This window comes from Heloderma suspectum, chromosome 1 (assembly GCF_057233095.1).
Source record: "Heloderma suspectum isolate Gila_16-S chromosome 1, 16-S_ref, whole genome shotgun sequence".
In the NCBI taxonomy this organism is placed as follows: Eukaryota; Metazoa; Chordata; class Lepidosauria; order Squamata; family Helodermatidae; genus Heloderma; species Heloderma suspectum.
This window is the reverse complement of record NC_139458.1, coordinates 152,540,136-152,563,797: the sequence shown is the minus strand read 5'-3', so window position 1 is coordinate 152,563,797 and position 23,662 is coordinate 152,540,136. Positions and strand designations below refer to the sequence as shown.

At 41.8% G+C, this 23,662-nt stretch overlaps 1 protein-coding gene across 2 annotated transcripts; it reads right to left on the bottom strand.

The window, feature by feature from the left end:
• Positions 1–6,736: 6,736 nt before the first annotated feature.
• EAF2 (ELL associated factor 2) lies at positions 6,737–23,534 on the bottom strand. Of its 2 annotated transcripts, none has more exons than XM_084807224.1 (6): positions 23,321–23,534; positions 20,496–20,590; positions 18,483–18,619; positions 16,660–16,805; positions 10,581–10,838; positions 6,737–8,345 (listed from the first exon to the last, which is right to left on the bottom strand). In XM_084807224.1, the coding sequence occupies exons 1-6, from the start codon at positions 23,421–23,423 to the stop codon at positions 8,299–8,301; spliced, it is 786 nt and encodes a 261-aa protein (XP_084663350.1). In that variant the 5' UTR covers positions 23,424–23,534; the 3' UTR covers positions 6,737–8,298. The 2 variants fall into 2 exon arrangements, with proteins under 2 accessions (XP_084663350.1, XP_084663358.1); XM_084807232.1 differs by lacking the exon at positions 23,321–23,534 and adding an exon at positions 20,700–20,819.
• Between the last annotated feature and the right edge of the window lie 128 nt (positions 23,535–23,662).

The window sequence follows — 23,662 nt, the reverse complement described above, 5'->3', positions numbered from 1 at the left end:
CCCAGGCACAGCTTGTCATATCATCCAAACCCAGGAGGCATATCTTGTTTGAGGGAGAAATAACCTTCAAATAACCCAACGGCAGGCCATGGGTTATTTGAAGGCTGTTTCTCCTCAAACATCACACAACGAGCCATGCCTGGGTAGGTAATTAGGCAAATGGTGCCCAACACACACTGTGGCTGAAACAAGCTACTGTAGCTTGTTTAAACTGTGGTGATTGTGCGAACCAGGTCACTGTCTCACTGATTTAAAGATTTGTGTATATAACTTCTGTGGAAGTCTGCAGTCCTGCAGCCCTAATATCAAAAAGGGAAAAGGGAGTGCTGGGTTATTATATATATTCTGCCAGTCTGCTTTGAGACTACATGAGAAACATCACTGTTTGCAACGTTGGGGGGATGCTTCAGGGAGCTGGGAGTGGAAGAAGTTAGCATGGCACCAGAGGTTCAGGCTGTTCTCTCTCCCCCTTTCTTGCACAACACCCCACAGTGGTTCAAACAGTCTTGCAGTGAGAGACATCCTAAAGAAACTGGCTGAGAGACAAGTCCTGCCTCCTGCAAGCCCCGTGCTCTGATTTGTTTTAGAGAAAGCCAACAGCTGGAGGATGCTGTGTAGTATTTGTGGCATATGCTTTAGTTTTAACTACTTCATCAAATGCATTGATTATTTTATATACCACACACACAGGTATATATACACACAGGAATGGGGGGGATGTAAAACAGTGGGGCCAAAAAGCAGTAGAGTCTGACATTTCTATGCTAAGCTCAAATGTATGTCAGATAAATACAGTGACTGGGTTTGCACAACATGCTAACCCACACTCAGTGGTTGAGTGTAGGTTACTGTTGAACCATGGGTTGTTTGTTCTACCGTGGGTTAATGTGTTGTCTGAACCCAGGACATTTTCTGCAGGGTGGCTTATTAAATAATCTACCACATGGTAGACTATTTTTCTCAAACAAGCCACACTGAGAGCCCATGGTTTGTTGCTGGGTTGGTTAGGGTGGATAACAAGCCACCCTGCAGAAAATGTCCTGGTGTCAGACAACACGATAACCCATAGTTCAGCAAACAACTCACGGGTCAACGAACAACCCATGGGTCAACCACTGAGTGTGGGTAAGCGTGTTGAGTGAACAGCCCCAGTGTGACCATTTACAGCAGCAGTAACTGGCAATAGAGTCTAGGCTTGTCTCTTTCACTAGGGGTGTCCAGTTGCATGATCACTAGTTATCACTGTTGTGGTCAACTGTTTACCTTTGAGCTTTCTATAGAAATGTCAGACCTACTGGACCACATACATTGGATAGTCTTTTGACTCCCACTGTTTCATCCCTCTACCCAAATCACCACGTGTACCTGCTACTTGATAACACTTCATGCATCTGATGAAGTGGGCTCTAGTTTACAAATACTGCCACAAATAAATCTGATAGTGCCACAAGACTCGTGTGTGTGTGTGTGTGTATGTGTGTGCGCACATTGTGCAAACTCACTGGTCTGGAATGTAGTATTACAATACAATTAAGTGCAATGCAAGCAGAGGGAGACCTGCTCTGAAGGATAAAGCCACCAATGGCAAGTCAAGTCCACCACCACAACCTTCCTCTCATATCTATGTTACATTGTTCAGCTCCCAACATAATTTGAAGCTTTGTCAATGACTTCAGTTGAAGCTTTGTCAATGACTTCAGTAGGGAAATGTATTTTATTGGCTCAGCTTTTACTGGCAAATACACAAACCCCCAAGCATCACTGAGCTCAATCAGACAGATTCAGAAAGATAAATAATGACTAGATCTCAGCTTCAAAATTAATTACAGCAGTGCAAGAACTTTAGTCACTCTGGGTAGGGCTCTGATTACAAGACTTAATTCCAAATCTTGCTGAAGTCAGTAGAGTACTAACGCCACAAGTTAAGCATATTTTAAAAGGAGGCATTGTAATAAAGGCATGAAGGTGGCGGGGAGGATTTGGATTATTTTTCTTATTCTCTGTACTTTAACCCAGACTTCCCACTTCATATCAAACCTGTGACTTGGGACTTGGAAAGAACTTTGGCATTTATCCTGTGTTATTAGCAAGCTGCACCTTCTCTCCTGTCTGATAGTTCTTTTATGCCAGGGATAAGTGACCTGCCCTCTAGATGTTTTGTACTACAACTCCCAGAATCCCTGACCTTTGGCCATGCTGCCTGGGGTTTATGGGCAGTGGAGACTGGTGGCTCCAATGTCAGTGGGGCAGTGAATCCCCTCTGAGTTTCAGTCAGAACTCTTATCCAGTAACATGTTCAGCTTTTGAGGACCTCATCGGAAACCCAGAAAATATTCATATCCGGATGATCAATATAGTGAAGGCTGCTGGGCATGTTGCATTTTTTCTGCCCCTTTTTAAATTCTAGAACTGTTAGACTTTAAAACAAACACACACACACACAGAACTAATGGAATGTCGCTACATAATACCTCAATGGCACACCACTTGGGTAGTAGCACCCACCCTCTGGAAAACCCTCCCCCATGCAGTTTGGGAGGCAGAAAATGTGGCATGTTTCAAAAGTCTTCTGAAATGCACTTGTTCACCCAGGCTTTCTCTGCCTTGTAATTAATTGTAGTTAATCATGCTGCTCTATCTTACTACTCCTTGTATTGCTCTGTACTATTATTGTAATTGGAATTGATTTTAATAATGTATTTTAAATGTGATTTTAATATTTATATGTGAACCGGTTATGTTAAGTGGTATAGAAGTACCACAAAATATGGCAGCCAGGTTGGTCTCTGGGACATTGCGTGAGACCATATTACACCGGTTTAAAAATCTTTACACTGGCTGCCAATTTGTTTCCAAGCAAAATATAAAGTGCTGGTTCTTACCATTAAAGCCTTACATGGCCTAGGTCCAAGGTACCTTAGGGAGTGCCTTCTCCCCTACATCCTAGTCCACCACCTAAGGTCCTCTGAGGGCTCTCTGCTGCGGCTGCCTAATTTGCGTGTGGCTGCCACACGCAACAGGGCCTTTTCCTTTGCCGCTGCTCAGTTGTGGAATGACCTGACAGTTGAAATGCGCCTGCCGACCTCTTTGAAGGTCTTTAAGCAGGAATTAAAGACTCTGTTATTCCAGCAGGCCTTCCCTGTTCCTTCTGCTGACTCTTGTATACTGTTTTTAAGCTATGTTTTATTGTTGGATTTTGTTAAATTGTTTTTAGTTCAAAGTTGTTTCTAGTTATATGTTTGTAAACATTGTCCATATGCTTTTCTGTAAATGGCTTTTAAACTTTGTATATTGTATTTTAATGTTTTAACTTTTGTAAACTGCCCAGAGAGCTTTGGCTATGGGGTGGTATAGAAATGTAATTAATTAATAAAAGACCTAGAAACCATGGGTCGCCTTACAATTCTGTTAGACTTGTAGGCAGATGCAAATCCTGAGAGTCTTACCTTGCTAGAACTCACTGCTGTTCATGGAAGCCTAATGATTTAATAAGCAAAAGCTGAAACTGGAAGACAAGGAAGCAAAAAGCAAATTATTTTCTTTTGTCGGTGTGTGCATTTTGAAGGCTAACAGTTTTAGAATTTTGAACATGGCAGAATAAGTGCAACATGCCCACCAGCCCTCACTATATTGATCATCCAGATATGATTATTTTCTAGGTTTCCAATGAGGTCCTCAGAAGCTAAACATGTTATCTGCCAATTATCTAAAATGCATTACAAGAGAGGAGGAATAAGAGAATCAGTATTTATATTAGACTTCCGGTCAGCTAACTGAATCTTTAATACGAGCCTCCCCCCCCCCGCTTTTTTGTTTTTTAAATATATGCTGTGATTCCTCTATTATTCAGAAGCACCAGACACTGCATTACCAAACAAGATTATCTACTGCCAGCAAGGAAGTTACCTTGGGCAAGCCTAGGGCGGGAGCACGAGTAACAAACATGTTATTAGTATGCACACCCAAAGCAAAGGCTAATGTTTTTCAGATGGATAACAATTATCTTGTAGCTTTCAGGAACTTGACTGTGCAGTTTTTGGCTCTAAACAATCACGTTTCCCCTCTAAAAGCTTTCCCCAATCTGGTGTCTTCCAGATGTGTTGAACTACAAGTCCCATCACCCCCAACCAGCAGAGCCATGCTGGCTGGGATAATGGGTGTTATATAGTCCAACACGTCCAGAAGATACCTAGATGGAGAACACTGTCTTACAGCTTCCACATAATGGGCTTGTTTATACTTGTGGGGGGGGAATAAACTTTGCCTAGTATTAGGATGGTATGCAGCCTACTACGGTTAACCAGCCTTATTTTGTTTAAGTAGTTTGTAAGCAGTATGAACAAGCAACTGACAAGAAATTGTAATGAAAACAGGAGATATGAAACTTTGGATTAAATAACAAGAAACAGATACATCTGTCTCTTCCTTAATGTACAGGGTGTTTTTTCCCCAGCTTATTCCACATCATACAATAATAGTTAAAATGGGTCATGAGTAAATGATCAAGTAATCCCAATATTCTACCATGCTGGACTTGTTTTAACATCAAACTTGCTTACATGCTCAGAAGGTAAATTATTACACTTCTCCATATAACCTAACCCTCCCTCCCCACTATCCAACTTAAGAACATTATCCTCCACACCTCCCAAATGATCCTTCTTTTAAATGTTTAAACAATTATTTCAAGTAAACAAGAAAAAGTTCACTTCCATGTGAGGTAGAATAAAACAGCACACCTCTCAATATTAATTTAGGGAGGGGGTAGCGGTTCAGAGACTAGTACATTTTATTTTTTATAGGAAGGAGATTCTGTGGGGCCCTACTTGTGGATACAATACAGGTAATGCAGTCCTTTATTTTTGCCCAATTGCTTTTGCGATCTCTGCTTTCAATGAAGGAATCAAACAAAAAGGTCAGGGGCGGGGGGAGAGGACAAGGAACATAGAGACTTAGGCCTGGTTCACACATACTGTAATGCTAAGCCATGGAGTATGTTGAAATCTGGCTTGTCATTGTATCTGAACACACCTCCCCACATTAATCATGGTTTGTTAACCAGCTATAAACCACAAATAAAACCCATGGTATGTTATGAAGTCTGGCTTGTTTAAACCATGGATTGCCGTGGTCTGAGCCCAAAACAATGGCTTATCCCTGGCTTGTTTGTGCTGTCATCTGCCCTGACACAGAGGTGCCCAGCAAGAGCAGCCTGAAAATGGAACTGGTCTGAGAGGTGGTAAAATGGACAGGTGAGAAACAAACTAGAAATAGAGAAAACAACCTACTTTGTTCGCTTATCTACAAGCCAATTCATGACAAAAGCAACAAACCATGGTTAACATAAACTGTGGGTTAGCATTATGTGCGAATACAGCCACAAGTTCCTTCACTCCAGGGGTTTTTGCTCCTGTGTGGAGGTTAGCCTCTCTTGGGCTTCCTCAAGGGACTGAAGCAACTATGACCTGGTTCACATGTAATGACAACCCAGAGTACAGGTTGAGTATGGGCTGTCATTGAATCACGGGTTGTCATTACATGCGAACTCTGCACTATGGTTTAGCTATGGGTTAACCATAAACAACCCAGAGTTCACAACCCAACAACAAACCATGGGTTCTCTTCTGGGGTTGTTTGTGGTTAACAACCCATAGTGAAACCATAGTGCAGGGTTTGCACATATCGATAACCCACAATTCAACAACCCATACTCGGGGGTTGTCGTTGTGTGTGAACCGGGCCATAGACTGCCATGCCATCCCACCCACATGTATCTGCCGTACTGGGTGGAGAGAGTTCTGCAGCTCTCAGAAAAGCATGAAGCTCTATGCCTGCTCTAAGTCTTAATCAACAAGCCTGCTATGGCTCAGTTTGTGGCTGTGCTGCGAGAGAAACAAGGTGTACAGATACTGAAATTGCATGGCCCCCTGCTCTTCAAAGCCCCAGCCCTCTTCAACCTATTGGGACAGCTTAGCCAACTCAGTTCCTGTATCAGTAGGAAGATTAGTGGATAGGCCAACTGTGCCAGGCTACACAGTGTGTCATCTCAAAGCTGAGAAAAGAACATCTTCATCTTTGTCAGATGATATAATTATTTGAAGGGCACCGTAGAGGGGCTGGCAGTAAGCACTATCAACATACCTTAACCAGTTTGCATCTGCCCTTGAAAGGCAGCAATAAAGAAGGTATAGCCTATTAATTGACAGGTTATAACTATTTCCATAAAGCAGCTTAAAGGTTACTGCTAATTGCAGGGAAATTATTCCTCAAGTCCCCAAACTAATAGAAGCAAAGGCTTAAGCAATCAGTACTTCATTTTTAGTGCCCTTCATCCACAGTCCAGTTGTGTGATATGATCTCATATGGCTGTGGGCGGTGTGTGGATGAAACAGTCATGTGGCTCAGGCAGGTCAAATTACCTGGGACTTTCCTATGCAATGACACCTGGTGCCAATTGCATGGGACAGTCCCAAACCATGTTCCCTCCCATTAGGAATCATACCATGAAAAAGTGGCTTCCACGCAGCTAAATGTGAAGCAAAGTTTGATCTTTCATTGAAGTTATGGGAGTTTTAAGTTTAAGTCTTACCCTTTAGGGTTTTTTTGTGGGGTGGAGTGGGGAAGAGGAGGCATCTTCAGGTATGAGAACTTTACTAGCCTTTGGTTTTGCTTATTCACTGTAATATAGTCCCCAATAAGTTACGGCATTGCATAGTGAGCTCTTGCTCAAGAGTTCATGTTACAGTAGTAATGTATTTACTCGTTTTGCTTATGGTTCTTTAGATCTAAGCCAAAAAACAATTATTTTCTCAAAACATAACTGAACTTGAGTATATAGAACTGTTTGGTTAGTTGTTTAAGACATGTGCAATCGTTACATCAACCATTCAGATTCAGCACATTCATCAAAAAGTCATAACTTACCAGTTCTGCTCTTGCTTTAAGAGGGAGTCTAAGAACATATTAATGTAGCCATTATTTTTTTTAGCATCCCTTCCACATCTTGTTTCTAACTCTTAAATGCATACTTTGTCAGCTCTCAAATTACTTAACCTACTGTAAGACAAAATTTTCTGGAACTCACAAGCTATCTGTTCGACAAAAGAGAAATTAGAGTTGAGAAATGGATTCCTCACCAGCTCATAATTGCAATCCATGAAATTACCAGATTTCACACTGATAATGAGCTTCTTGGGGTGTATCTGTGCAACTATCATTTGCCCCATCCTATCAGCAAGCAGAGGTGGCTACATATGTGAGAGCAATAGTCTGGAGAGGAGGGATGCAGGTAAAGTAGTGCAGTTATCTACATATACCTTGCTAAGGGGACAAAGTTCCAATTATTAGCATATGCAGTCTAATGTAAAGTTCCAATGCTTCCAAATTTCTCTGTAGTTAGGAAGCCAGAGATACCTTACCCTGCACTATGTCAGGTTCTAAAGAGTAAAGCCCCATGGATTTTTTAAATAAAAACGGTAGCTATCAGTGGAATGATAAATATTTTATTATTTCCAGAACTCCTATCAAAAGTAATGCACAGATCTTAATAGAATTTTAAAAGGACATCTATGTTGTGCAGCAACGTACAATTAGCTAGCAAGATGCTAAAGCTATCAGTTGATCCAAGTTACAAAGGAAACACCCTTCCCACCCCAGTAAGGCCCATTTGAGGGAGTGCAGACTGAGAAACACATGGAAATTCAAAATGTGTTGATATACTGCTCAAAAACTACCCAAAATTAGATAGTACTATATTGTTGCTTGGCAGTTACTTTCATATGGTTAGCTTAAGGAAGAAAAACATAACAGATTTCAACTGTTTGTTTTTCCCTACTTATACATACACATGCTAAGGGTTGTATCCAGTATTAGTTTTATTTAGAGTGGACTCACTAAAATGAATGGGAGTTAAATTAGACTAACAGTGATACAGCCCACTTGGTTATTACTCTATGGTTCTTAAGTAAAATGTTGATCCAAAATATGTACACTACAAACAAGAACTTCCTCCATGTCTAACATAGTAGTTAGCAGTCTGAAATTTTAAGCAAAGGAGGTAGCAGAGGCTACTCTGGATCCAGGTAAAAAGAACGAATACCAAAATCCAGAAATTTGCAAGAGCCATATAAACTTATGGCAAAAGGAATGCCGCTGAACTTGAAGCCAAAAAATTAAGTCAACTTTATTATCAAAGCTGATAACATTCCTCTGTCTTTATCGGTTTAAACGTAGTGCAAAACAAACGCCTTTTCATCTTCAGCAATGGAAATGATGCATCTTTAAAACAGCAAAACATCTTCAGTCGTCACTGTCACTTCCAGATTCACTCAAATGGAGATCATTCCCTAAAATTAAACAAAAAAGAAGTCATGCTATCAACTCCACTGAACATTTTTCTCCATAAAGCAATTAGATTTCTCAGTGCATTAGGCTGCTAGGTCTAAACTTAACCCAGCTCTTAAACAGTACCGTCAAGTTGAAGTTAAAGGCCAAATCTATAGGATACCATATATGTTTTCCTCAATGAGGGCAAATAGCTGCTCATGGGAGGCAGTTTTCATTGTGAAAACAATACAGGGGAAAGGGTTAAAAAACCACACATACACCATACCCAACACCACAATCTCAAGTCAATCTGGATCCTATCCCAAATCCCAGCAGCAACATTTTTTAAAATACAAAAAATTAAAAGTGATGGGAGTCCAATCATGGATCTCCAATGTCTTGTGTTCCTCATTCCTTATGCATCTGTCATAACCTCGGCATTATGCGTATGATCCACCAGACTACCATATATCTTTCAACGTTACCCAATGTTCCCTTTTGGAAAGATATGCTCTATTTTAATTGATGTCTTTACAACCCTAAAGCAACTCTTCATAGTGATCTTACAAAAGCTTTAACCATTGGTTTGACTGCATTACAGAATATTCTTTAAGCACTGTCCATTCTGAAACACTGCTAGCTGTATACACACACATTTGACAGTTTTAATACTAGATTCTTCTTTGTTTAAAAGGTTAGGTCCTTTCCTAAAGTTCATTTCCAATTCTTTAAGACATTAAAGCTGCTGTTATGTTGAAGGCCAAACCTATAGGATACCATACAAGTTTTCTTTAATGCAGTAAATAACCCCTTTCCAAAGATTCATTTATAATTGTCTAAGGCATCAAAGCTGCAGACCTGGGCAGTTATATACATTTGATTCCCAGTAAAAGCCAAGTGATTTATGTAGTTAGGTCTCCAAGACTAAAATATTTTGTCCTTACAGAATCCTAGCACTTTGTCAACATTAAGATCCGTGATGCTAGTGGGTAGTTCTATTTATGTGTATGAGATGAAGTAGCTGCCTTACAACATAAAATTAACACTAACCTCCTTTAAGGTCATACAGAAAAAAACTTTTGGGAAGGCCAGTTTACCTATCCAACATTCACTCTTGTCAGATGGTTTGCACTATTTGTCTGTTATAGGAATTAAGAGTACCAAAGTTTTTCTTATTACTAAAAACTGACACACCTCAAGGCAAATCCACAGTTATTAGTGGAGCAACTGCTGGAAAGAAATAGTACTAGTTTAATACAATTTTGTTAGGGCAGATGTACCAAAACATTCACTCAAATGAAGCAGCATGTGCCTGCATTACTACAGAATCAGAAAAGAATTTTGCAGATAGACTTCACTGCTAATCCTAGTCTTGAGAACAATTGCATAAAAATGTGCGTGTGTGCACAGACACACACACAAACTTATTATCAGAAAATGATATGAAGGTATATAATCCAGGGTCCACCATATTTGGCTGCTCTTGGAAGCAAAGCTAGAACTTGTCATTGCCAAGATCCTGCCCCTTTCCTTGTCCTCAGCTTTGCACCACACCAGGTCAGAGATGATCCCTGCTCCCATCTCTAGCTTCAATTCTGAAGCTGGAAAGGTGATGAGAGCTTGTTGGTTTGGCCCTGGGATGCTGGAACACTCTAGCTGCCTCAGCAATGCAGCAGCCAAATAATCCCCAGGCTTCCTCTCAGTCCTGGAGCTGGTGAGGAAGTGAAGATCACCATACAACTGCAGAGACAAACTCTACACCTTCTGTACATCCAAGGTTGGGAGGAAGGCTGGGGCCCATCATGCTTACTGGTGTGTGAGTGAGAGGAGGGGCAGGGGGAGAAGAACCCTGAACAAATTGCATTTCTACTACTGAAGCTATGGAAGTCTGGCCCTGTAGATAAATTAGCCATTTTACTGCAGTAAAAACTAGGGCATATTGCCCTAAAAACTGAAGTAGTTCCTGTTGAGATGTCTCAATTCTTCCAGAACAAATTACTGTTTTTAATCCCAATGTATACAACTCAGAAGCAGCCAATACCCTCTATGACATACTGTACGTGGCATAAGCATTAATTTAGCATCATCAGTGGTCAAAGTAATTTTTAACCCAGCTTCTAATCCAAACCCCAGCAAGCCAAACCCTCTCTATCCAGACATCGTTTAAGTTACATGAGAAAGTTATAAAAGCATGTGGTTTCCTTTTAGATTCCTGAAGTCTGAGTCTAACAAGGTGCTTTGCTACTTGTACTTACTCAGTGTGTTCATCAAGTGGCCACTGCTCTCTTGACTTCTGTGATATCCAGCATCCACATCTGGGAAGGCCTGTTGTGATACAGCCATCACAGCAGGCTGTAGGTGTGGCATTGAGAGGGAATGGGATGGCTTTGCCTCCTCATCTTCTGAATCACTAGAACTATTCTCACTGCTTGATGAAGAGGACGAACTCTTTGATTCGGATGAACTATCGGAGCTACTCATCTGCTCTATAACTTTAGCTTCTGCCTTTAGCTCTGAAAATAAGATTTAAGTGAAGAAAACAAGGATTTACGATTAAGAGGACTTTATAATTACAATATTCAATTTTAAGAACCTAAATAAACTGAGGAACATATGACAGTGAACTGAAAATCGTAAGCAAATAATGAATTTTGTGTCTGTCAGCGTGGTGCAGTGGCTAGATAGTTAGATTTGGACCAGACACCTCCAAGTTCAAATCCCTGCTCAAGGAAGAAAAAGTGGGGAGGCACTAATTGCAAGAAAAAGGAAACATCTAGGTGCACAGGAAACTTGAACTGAGTCCCACATGTTTTGTAGCTAGTTGTATAACTTCAATCCTGGTCTCTTTCACCAGGATTTAAATTGGTTGTTCAAGTGTGTCCTTGAGGAAGAACCGTGTTCAAAGTGCTTTGGGTGCAATAAAGACAAGTTCCCTAAAATCCCTCCAGTGGCAACGCTCAGTCACCCTCTATCAGCCTCACTTCACAGGGTGGTTGAGAGCATAAACCAGGGGGCACAATGTACACAGCCCTGAGCTGCTGGGAGGAAAGCCAGAATAAAAATGCAGTACAACCATTCTCTGCTTCTTGGGTGTAAAGCGAGGTTTCCCAGGGTGGTGATGGAAATAAAACTGCCAGACTTTAGAACCATAAAATTGCATCACAACCCTATTAGACAACAAGTTTTATTCTAGTTGCTTTTAAACTTAAATCAAATGATTGAACCTATAGCAGCTGCTGTTTTTAGTAGACATTTATCTGTACTGGCAAGGGCTGAGTTGGTCATGTGACAACTGATTTCTCCTGCCAACTACACGTTGACCCTGGATCAACTTTTTGCACACCATCACCAGAGATTTTCAAGCTGTTGCAATGGCAAGCAAAAAGCCATTCTCGGTGAGCAAGCTTTCACAGAACTAGCTCATTCCATGGCAACCAGGATGCAAGCTAGCACCACCTGATTAAAAATCATGGCTGCCTGCCATTGGCTCAAATTATTCTGTGAATGCGCCCATAAGATTATTAACATTTAACATTTCTCAAGATTTGCTTTGTGAAGTCCCAACTTCCTTCATGGACATAACTAAGATGTAATCACCTGTCACAAAAAGAGGACTAATGGGATAAAACTGTAGCAAATTAATCCTTTGAAGTAACTTTGCTAGCTGTTTATTCTCTAAATGCCACTTTGACTTTAATTCTTCTTAAGAGTAAAATTGAGAATTACTACTTTATACAGTGATTTCTATATTAGAATGTACACAAGTGGGGACCCTCAGGAAAATAAAGCCATAGATCCCTAACCAGTCCCAAATCCAGCACTGTAGTGTTAAAGCGCTCCTGTTCTGGGTTCCGGCTAGCTCCAAACAGTATTCCTGTTTGGGCTCACTGTTCAGCCAGCATATATAGTGCTACTGTTGCAAGCTCTAACCAACCCTAATCAGGAGAACTACTGCATTGTATGGGGCTTGCTGAGCAATGAGCTCCAAACAAGAGCACTGTACAGCACTATGCTCTACAGTGCAACAGCACTCAAGTTCTGGGCTAACTGCCCTGGACCTTCCTTTATTAGCACAAGCGATGGTGGGGTTAAGCTCCCAAACTCACACTGCTAAGAGAAGATGCAGTCTGAAACCAGATCACTTTAGCACTACAGAGCAGAGGGTTAGAAAGATAAAGGTGTCCTTTTCTCATTTCATTCCTCCCCAAACCACACCCTAATATATGGTGGGATCTTACTACAGTCACTAAAAATCCAGAGTTAAGGGCTGGCTGTTCAGACCCAAACACAAGTGGTACAAGCACCTTGCTTTTTGTTTGTTTTAATTTATTAAATTTCCAAATACAAAGTCACTTTTCTATAATCTAGGAAAGGCTTTGATCGATGCAGTAGCCTATGTTCTCAATCTGTATATGAAATAAAATCATACGATATTGTATAAAAATCAGCTATTTTGATTTTGCCTTTAGGTAATTTGATATGTCAATTTTTCTGCCATGGCTATTTGACACAACTACATGTACTAGGACTTCAATGTTAGAAGTTCTACGGTTTTCCAGCTTTTAGTTATAACCCTGTGAGCTGCCATCAGCATAAACACAATTCCTAGATGTCGTTTTTGCATTTTATTCTTCTCATGAGCAAATGCAGAGGCGACATACACGGTTTGGTGTGTAATGTCTGCCATTTCTGAAAATATGCTCCAGAACTGTAACACATTAGGACATGACCATCACACCTTGGGCTTTCACACAGGTGGCTCCATTTTGCTCCCCTACTGGTTAGTACAGGCTACCCACTTTCCTTTTAGAGGAAATGCTTCTTTATGCCTTAAAAAAGATCTTGAATAAAAGCTAGTTTTCTAGCAGGAAACTATCAGGTAACAACGCTTCATGTGCAATGATGTTGACAAAATGTGGGGAAACTACTTTTGGATTGTGTGACTCACTCAGAACAAGTTCTAAACCAAACTAACCAGCCTTAGGGAAGAGTCTCTCAGCTTTAATGTGCCCTTGAACACCCTCCCCTGCAGCACTGAGTACTTTTAAGGAGTTGTTCAGGAATTGACAAGACTTTCTGGTCAGAGTTTAGTTACAAAGAATCACCTGCATGAGAAACGTTTCTGCACTGTGCATTCAAGGACTTTGCCTCACAAGAACATTCTAGCTATCAATAAACAGAGCTACCACCTGCCAGCATTAATTCACCATGCAACTATCACCTTCCTTTCCTGCTGGCTGGCTGCCCCAACGTCCAAGAGGAAGTTAATCATGCTTGAATTAACACAATATACTACTCCTTCCAGTATTAAAGGATTTTAGAGGGTTTTTTTTAAATGAATATATGCATATTGTAGCATACACTGTTATGTAAAATGAGGCTGTGCTCCAAATCCTTTTCTTACTAGGCATATCTGATTTTAAAGGCAGCCATGCATAACCAGGCACCTGGCTAACCAAGGCATCTGAAAATTGTACCAAAGCAATAGGAGACTTGTGACATTTGTAAAGTTATCAGGTTCATGTTTCAAAAAGGATTGTCCACATAGGTGTGAAAGAAAACTTAAATATATAACTAATGTATGTCTTAAACTACATTTAGAAAAGGTATGCAATCTCCAGGTACACTTCCATGGAAAACCTTCACCCCTTACCTTTAGGAAAAGAGACCATTATCCAAGCAGGAAAAAGGAAAGAGCCAGACGATGGGATCCAAGGGCATATGTAAACTTTACGAGTTCCATGGTCACCATGGGAGGAGGACCCAAGTGGAAGACAATCACACTGTTGCCATTTGCATTTCCATGCATCACCATACCCCCATTTCGCTATGGCTGAAATAGCCAGGATAAATAAGGGCATAGCAGGAATTATATGTAATCGGTTCCATGTGGGGCACAGTTGAAACAGTGGAACAATGGCTAAATGTTTTCACTATCATAGGTCAGAATATCCAGTTGCTGACACCACCAAGCATCAAGATTTGTTCTGTTTTATTTCTTTATTTGAAGCATTTTTACCCCATTCTTCAGCTGAAAAGGCTGCCGGAACAACTTACAAAGGTCAATAAGCATTATTCTAATTAAGTTTAAGGTAAACCAATTTTTCAGGCTAGAGGGGGTTAAGATAGCATGGAGGTGCCTTAGAGGCCCCTTTTTTGCCCATAGAAAGGTCCACAGACACAAATCTACCATCAGCAGTGGGCCCCAAAACAGAATCACCGGCTGGGAAACCCACAAAGCATGCCCAGCCCGACCCTACCACTACTTGTGTTCCACTGGGGTCCCAGATGTCCCAGCAGCTCTACAGTGAATCTCCCTGTCAGGCCACAATAGGATTGCTCTGACCAACAGTCTCTGCCCTTAAGCTTACAGTCATATTGGCAAGTATGGCACTGTACCTATTTCTGTCTCAGTGAACTTTGGATATTCCTGCCTTCCAGTTGTGCATGATATTATAGTCCAGATGGGAGGATTGTTAAAGGCTCCTGCTCAAATGCAGTAGAACAGACACAGAGACCTTCACAACCTTTCTATTCATTCACATCTATGACTTTTCAGAGGTTGGGCTCTTTGCTTATGGTGAACAGCTTTTATTTCAATGTACTCATCTGGAGGGAGACGTAAGCACTATGTAAACATGCCCTGGTGGTAGTAAAAGTACAGATGCTTTTACTGTCTCCTCAAACAATTTCTATCAAGTGTTATTAACACAAATTGAATCTAAATACTACCTATTTCAGCCTTGTATTTAACAACTCACCTGGTCGCCATAGGAAACTATGAATTCCACCCAGGTGAGTGAGTGGGCTGGCAGAGGAGGGATGAACTGCTTTGTCTCATCTCCACTAGCTTCCGTACCAACTCCAGAAGAAGCGAATTCCCTTCCTCCCTGGCCAGGGTGAAAATGCTGCAATCTGTCAAAGGAGGGATAGATTGTTCTATCCTCCTCTGCCAGCTCCCTCAGCTTCCACACTGGCCATGGAGAAAGTGAAGCCCTTTCCTCAGCAGCCAGGACAAAAATGAGCACAATAATTGCTCAGTTCTCCACCAGGCTGCTGCAGTTCAGTGAGGGATGCACAGGAGATGAAGTTCCTCTCTGCGTAACCAGCACAGGAAAACAGTGGGCTATTGGTGAAGGGACAGAGAGATCTCAGCGTTGGCCACCAGCCCACTGTGCTTTTATGCTGGACATGCAGGAGATGAAGCCCCTTCATGAGCATCCAGCATAGCAATCAAGTGGGCTGGCAGCAGTCACAGCTTGCTCCATCCCTCTACCTCCAGTCCCACTTAGGAATGCTGGAGAAATTTAAGATGGACTAAAATGAGCTCAAATTTCCAAGAATCCGACCTGCGGAATCCGCCGCAGAGCGACCCCCTCAAGCTGCACAGAGTCTGTGGACTTTCAGATGATTTTTTTTTTAGTTTCCCGAAATGTATGCATATAAATTCGTAGAAAAATATGTAAGTTTCTGCTAAGGAAATGGGGAATGGAATGGGGGGAAATACGCTAAATGTTACATACCCAGGTAAATTATGTAAACACTTATGTAAATACTTACGTAATTATTTGCATATTTTTCGGCATGACCCAAAAAAAAATTTGCATCCATCTGTGGGCAGATGACAGAACAAAAGGCACCTGACAACCCGTGAAACACAGATGGAATGGACTTTACACAGTCCATACATCCCTAGTCCCACTGCATTTCTATGTTGGTTGTGCAGGGGACAGAGCCTCTTTCTATGCACTCAGCATAGAAACCAAGCAGGCTGGCGGAGGAGACAGGGGGTGCTCCATGCCTCCTCTGCCAGCCTGGGTTTCTAGCCTGCAAAATGTTGTACTAACCTGCTTTTTACTCATAAGAGGGATAAGCAAAGGAGGGATGGGGTGCTCTGTGCATCCTCCATGAGTCCCTCTCATGAGGAAAAAAAGTTATAGCCTGTTCAAAAATTTGGCAGGCTATAACTTTTGGGGGCTACTTTACAAGGCTGACCTATTTGTCCTGTGTCATGTTTGTTCTGAAGAGGCATGATATTGGCCGGTTGGGAGACTCATTTTCATTACTTGTTCAAGTCAAGATAGGTTTTCAAAAGAAGCTGTCTGAGCTCTACCACTTTAGCCTGCAGGTGGGTGCTCATATGGTTGAGTGCTCCTTCATACAAGAAAAAAATCTTCCTAATAGAAAACTGGCAAGTCAGAAAAAAGACTAGGCTAAAACCCATCCCCGTTATGCATTTTTCCATGGACTCCAATCTCAAAACTTTCAAATCACAGAATAAGCTTAAGACTCTGCAGAATCCACAAAATAGTATGAGATGCAGTTACAATTTACCTCTTTCAATATCATCCATTGGAGAAGGTGGAGACATCTTCTCTTTCGGTGGAGAAAATTTAACACTGTTTGGAACCTTATTTGCATTTCTCATTAGCTGTTGCTGCTGCTCAATACGAGACTGGACCTTACTGCTTCCTTCACCTCTGCATGAAAGAACAGAATCATACTTGAGAATTTTGTGAAATCATTTGTTATGTTTCCAAATAGCTTTAGCAGAACTGATATTTTTCTCCACTCTTGACAAAGAGCAATGCACAGGAATAAGAAAGGTCTTTAGCGGAAGGCTTAGGGTACAACCCTATGCATATTTATACAGAAAAAAAGTCCTACAACACCCAACATGCCCCCGCCAACATGGCTGACTCAGCCATGCTGCGACTTGTAGAACTTTTTTTCTGTATAAACATGATTAGGATTGCACCCCTTAACTAACGATATCTTCATAGGCTCTTCTCTGGTTGCCCCCACCAAATGAGCAACAATGCATGGCCGCTGGGAAAATGGTATTATCAATGGTGCCCCTGCCCCAAACTATGGAATTCCCTCCCCAGAGGGTTTTGGTGCCAGACGAACACCTTATTTCCCCAGGCTTTTTAGATCAATTGAGTTGCGTGATCCATTGAATTTTAGATCTGCTGTGTACTTTTAGTGATGCTGTGCATCTTATATTGTTTATTTGATGCTGCTGAAATGTTTGCTGCCTTTTAGTGACTGCCCATTCATTATATTTTAATTTTTTATTGTTGTAAACCACCTAGAACACACTTATTGGGCAGCATACAAATACTGTAAGGGAGCAATCCTATGGCCCCTAGACAGCATCTGAGGGGCCATAGGGTTTTTGGATTCCCAGCACTGAGGTTGCAGATAGCACTACAACCTCGGAGGTGGGAATTAAGAGCTCTCTGCCCCCTCCCCCTCACAGCTGGCACAGAGAGAACTGCACCAGCTGCCTCTATGAGCTCGCAAATGTGAGCTCAGAAAGAGGAAAAGGAGGTATGCCGGTGGGGCTTACACCATATCCCCAGTCCTCCCCAGCATCCATCCCTCCCCAAAGCCTCTGCTAGATGGGCAACGACAACTGCCTAGCTAAAATGCAGAGTGGGAGGCACAATGAGCCTCCTGCTCTGCATTGGACACTTGTAAGCTTACAAGTTCGGAGGCTTACAAGTACCCATGGGGCTCTAATAGGATAGTGCCCTAAATAAAATTAAATGTTAATGCTAATCTGCACAAGCTCCTATGAAAAGTTTCCATTAACACTCCTACTACCAGAATTTGGGCAAATGTGTTAACATAAAATACTCAGAAAGTTCCCCAACTTTGTCAGAAATGTTCTAAGTATTTAAAACTAAACTGTTTGGATTAAAGAAACTGGACAAAGATTTAAATGTAATTATTCTGGCTTGAAACAGTCTATGGCTTTCAAATGCAAGTGCACTTTAACATTATTAGCTTGGTTTTTAAACTTTAGCTTGCACTTCCAAATGCAATTAACTACACTTTAGCATTATGTACAAACCCTAAACTGTGATTAATCTTAAAATTAAAAACATTGAAGTGGCAGCTTCTGGACTTCTCCACATGGTCACACTGGAGGAAATGGGATGCAAGAGCATGCACGAGCCAAAGGCTGTCTTGGGCTTGTTCCCATAAAGATTAATTATGGCTTATTGTGACATCAAAATGCACGCATTGCTTCAGCCTCCTTGCTAGGAACGTGGCAGTCAGGTTTTCTGTTTCCGAATTTAGACACAATTGCTTTAACTATAACATTTTCTAAATGAGTAAGGAAACAGCTTTTCCAATTTTCCACCCACCTGGTTTTCTTCACAGTGATATTGCTACTAAGCTTCTCTAGTCTACATTCTCCTGTGTCATGGTTAATTATCAAGATGCATTCTTTTTGGTATGGCTTCTTGGAACCCTTGAAAACTGTTACTGGTGGAGTAGAACCCTATTTTAAAATCAGAAGAAAATTACTTCTACTGCTGGTTTGGTTATTTTAGGGCTAGCAGCTATATATTTCATGGTTTAAAATCCTGTACATTTTGCAACACTTTGGCCTTAGACCATCTATTTCATTATTATAACAGGAAAAGTTAAGTCACTTCTGCTACAGGGTGATTGTTGCAGGAACCCAAAGTAACTACAAAAAAGCAGTTTTAATATCAAAATGGATTGACTTGTTATAACAAAACCAGGTGTTTTTTTTAACATTCTTTCAAGGTTCCTCACAAGATGTTAAATTCAGCCCAGGGAAGAGCTGACTCAGTCTCCTAGTTTGTTATATAAACCACACAGAATTTCAATTCAGCTCTTTAATTAACGTACTTCAATAATTATGAAGCAGTCAAAGAGCAAGTCCTTGTTGGCATCAGCAACCGCAAACAACCATTAGCACAGATTGAGTTATCCCCTTCCCTTTTTGGAACTTGTACCTAAACAACTTGGCAACGAGAAACTTTTGTAGACCATACAGAGCTTACTGTTGTGATAGATGACTTCAAGATTACATACAGCATTTTTCCCAGTTCAATTTGATCACGTCAGCACAACTATTTGGGCTTTCGAACCTACCAATTATTTACTGAGGATATTTTGGCATCTTTCAAAATTGAAGGCAGATCTCATCAAAAGAATTGCAACATGGCCTTGAACAAATAATTCTCTCAGTTTTCCATCTGAGAAATGTGAATGTATGTCACAAAACGAAGATTGTAAAGAACACAGAATAATGTTTGGCCAAACACTAGAGAGAATAGGAGAAAGGATGAACTGGAAACTGAGGAACATGTGAGGTAGGCCATGGGGAAGGGAACTATCCCCAAAAGGGTGCAAAGTGAATGATAGATTACCAGATCACCTACCCCGTGCTTGATTCTTCTGCAGAAACTTATCAGGTTTTTCTGTGCAATCAATAAGAAATGAAGGAGGTGCAGTATCCAACGCTGCCTGTGCATCAGTGGGACCCACTGTTGGCACAACAGCAAACTAGCACTTCTTAAAGCAACCAGACATAAGGTGAAACTCTAGTTTCCAGTATGGGACAGCTCTGTCGGCCTGGTCTGTTCTGGAAATGAGCATTCCAGCTAATTTTGGGGGTTGCTGTAGGAAGCACAAGCTTCTTCTTGTGCTGATGATAAATCCTGCTGGCACAACATAATCAGCGAAGATGCATGGGCAGTGTTGGATCCTGCCCATGATCTTCTAACTATGTTGAAAAAACCTTAGGATTCTCAAGAAACCACTCAAGTTTCTGTGTTTAAAAGCCAGATTCCAAGATTTTCAGTATCAAATTTTATCCTGCTCTTTTAAAATTGTTTATCATTGAAAACCATGTTAAATTGGCAGTCTCTCATATTACCGTGCTTCAGATCTCCCCTACCTTGTTCCAAGGCAGCTGTGGTTGTAAGTCATCTGTAGAATGGTCACAAAACCTGCCATCCTAAGTAGCCTAATGTGGAAGCAAGGTCCATTTCACGTCTAACATAGCAATCATATTTGCAGCTGTCACACTGATGTTTCTTTTATAAACCAGTACAGTACAAGAGCAGACATGTATTCCTAGATGGGGATCTCCAACTGAATTTGGCTCCTAAATGTATGCCTACCTCCTTTTAAGGACCACACACCTGTGGTCCCAAATGTATGTTCCGTGCCTATTAAGGAATGCACATATGCACAGTAAACATGTACAGTATCACACACTGGTTTAACACCAGCATAGTCATGGTATACATGATTGCTACATTCTTTATGTACTTTAAAGTAATTATGGTTTAAGATAGAAGATATATTCTCTCCTCTCAAAAGGGAGAAGGAAATCTTACCTCAATATTTGGCAGAGTTATTGTCACCTGTTCGCCTTTGCCAACTTCAAGATCTCCTTCACAAGATGTATCAATTGAGGCAGGCTTAAAATCATCTAAGTAAAGAAAATAGTAAAACAAATGTTGGCCATATTTTTTATGACTCCCTTAAGCATTTATCACTTCACTGTGTTAGAATCTTATTCATGAACCTGCAGGACTTACACAGACCAGAAGGTTTTTCGATATGTATCATAGCTTTCACCATATTTCAGAGTTGTACAATTTCATCAAAGTATGCCAAGAAATTTTAAATGAAGTATAGTTCTTCCTCTCCACCTAATTCTCATGTCCAAGAGAGAATAATACAGAACTAAGGTTCAGGAAAGAATTTTTTTTACCCTTTAGATCCAAAAGCAAATAATGTACTAGTACAAATGTAAATTAACCCAAAGTCCCTGCAACAGCATGAATTACAACTCTAAACAGTTACATATATAATCTGATCTTATTCCTTTCCAGGGGAAAAATTATTGCTCAGACATTAGACATCAGCTTTATATTTGTTATTTAGTAATATTGCACATGTTAATATACCCCAAGGAAAATGATCCAACAAGCCACAGACTATCTATGGCATAGACATTAATACCCCAAACTCTTGAATTTACTGACAACCATTGATGGTGGCACAATGTAACATTTAACCATTCTATTTTTTTTTAATATTGCTTTCTTCTTAACAAATATTTTATAAGGCTAAAACACTACAAACCCAGCTTGTTAACTGCCCAGGTGTTGTTGCTTTTTCTGGTGTAAAAATGACTGGTCTGGTGTAGGTCCTGCTAACTGAGCCTGTTACTTATTGACACTGTCCAAACTGTTTAAGTAGGTTTTGAAAAAATAGATCTCCAGCTTCCACACAGCTGGAAACTAAACAACTCTCTAGCTTCAAAGATTAACAGATCTAGCTTCAAAGATTAACAGATCTAGTCTAAAGCAAATACATTTGTTTAGGTGCAATCCTAAAGAAACTTAGCAGGAAGTAAGCACCATTGAACCACTAGGATTTATTTCCAAATAATCTTGCATAGGATGGTGCTGCAAATGCTGTTATTCATCAAAAGCCACGAAATCTTTGTTGGATCTTGCCTACCTCTACTATTCTAGAAGATTTTTTGACAGATGGTGCTTGGTTTTTACTCCTCTATGAACAGAGAAATGTGAAGACTTTTAAAGCATGGGGGAGGAACACAAAATCTACAAAGAAAAAATGTATGGTTTGCTGCTACACCTGAAATAGGCTCTTGTCTATAAAAGGTCATTACAAAATAAACGTTTAAGATGCATTTATCCTCATATGTAGAGGCTTGCAGGGTACAGACGGTTTTTGAGCAACAACCAGCAGCTCTGCTCATCTCCCAAGCCTCATCTTCTCAAACCACACCATAATACCTCAGTTGTTTCCTCACTTCCTTGCTGATCACCACCCAAGCTAGGTTTGCCAGATTCTTTTTTTTCCCCTTTAAGTATCTGTCTCTCAAAAGCACAATGATTTTTTAACCTGAGTTGGCTGGAAGACACTAAATAAAACTGATATTTGTGATGGCTTTGAATGTTTACATACCAGCATAGTACTATTTTTCATATATACATTTTGAGTACAGCAACAATAATGCCACTTAATTATTCCTTATTCATCCCCTTTTACCTTATTATATGAGCCTTGTGTGGCGCAGAGTGGTAGGTGGCAGTATTGCAACCAAAACTCTCCCCAAGACCTGTTCGATCCCAGCACAAGCTGGGTCTCGGGTAGCCGGCTCAGGTCAACTCAGCCCTCCATCCTTCCGAGGTCGGTAAAATGAGTACCCAGCTTGCCGGGGGAAAGGTTGTCATGACTGGGGAAGGCAATGGCAAACCACCCTGCTACAGTCTGCCATGAAAACACCAGCGCAAGCGGCGTCCCTCTAGGGGCCAGTAATGACCGCGCACTTGCACAGGAGGAACCTTTCCTTTCCTACCTTATTATACTTGCAAAAAGAGAAGAGTATGTATCACTGTCTTGAACTGTGCCCACAAATAAATAAATCAGTATTCACACACACACACCCCAACAGCCCCCCAGGTCCAAAGTGCTGCTTGCTTTCAGGAAATCTGACTTTACGCGCACACAAAAACAGTACCTCAGCAGCTTTTAAAACTAACAGATTTGTTGTAGCATAAGCCTTTGTGGACTGGAGTAGGGGTAGGCAGAAGGTGGATCTGGATCTGCTGGCAGATTTCTTGGTGATCTGCAATACAGATTGCCAAGGATTTCTGACTCCAACAAAAGCTTTTGGGAACTCAAAAGCGGGCACACTTCAGAGGCATTTTGGTATCACTCATCTGTGGCTTTTGGATTCCCCCCCTCATGAAACCCGCACAACTATCTTTGAATTTTAATTCCAAGGTATGTCTCTGCCTCGGGCTCCGCAGAGTTCTTCTAAAAAAAAGAAACAAAGCAGAACTCCACCAGCCGCGGCCCGCTCACCTCTGGAGCGGAGCCCTCGAAAACTTATCCCACAATGACGCGTGTTAGTTTTTACGGCGCCAACTTGCTGTTTTGGGCGCGTTCGTTGCTACTGTTCGCTGTAACAAGCAACCCAGGCTGCGGCATTACTGCGGCAGTCTCACCCGCGGTCTTCGCGCCCCTCGCCGCCGCCGCCGCCGCCTGGCCGGGCAGCATCCCGCAGGAGCGTCTGCCCGCTGCTGCCGGCCACCCCAGCCTGAGGAGCCTCCCAGCAGCGCGCCCAGCGCAGCCCCCTCGCCCCCGCAGAGCTCGCTCCCGCGCGCCTTCCCTCACTCACAGCGCACGGTGTGGAAGGCGGAACGCGGCTGCCGCTCGAAGCTCTCGCCCAGCAGCAAGGCGCGCTCTTTGCAGTCGAAGAGCGGCGCGGCCGCCCCGCTCATCCCGAGCCACCCTCTCCGCTTCCTCGGCTTCCCCCTTTCTCCGACACGCCCGCCCCGCACCACGCGCCGCCGGCGCTGCTGCCGCCGCAACCACCGCTCCGCTTCCACTACGGCCAAACAACAGCGCTCGCTCGGCCGGCCCCCACCCGAGGGAGAAGAGGGCGGGGCCGCCACACACTCCCCGCCCAGAGGACGCGCCCCCTTTCGCGCACCGCCTTCTCCTCATTGGAGCGTTGAGA

Coding starts and splice junctions, on each gene's coding strand:
- EAF2 (XM_084807224.1), bottom strand. CDS start 23,423: ATGAGCGGGGCGGCCGCGCCGCTCTTCGACTGCAAAGAGCGCGCCTTG. Junction 20,591..23,320: donor CGCCTTCCACACCGTGCGCT/GTGAGTGAGGGA, acceptor TTCTTTACTTAG/ATGATTTTAAGCCTGCCTCA. Junction 18,620..20,495: donor TAACTCTGCCAAATATTGAG/GTAAGATTTCCT, acceptor ATTTTAAAATAG/GGTTCTACTCCACCAGTAAC.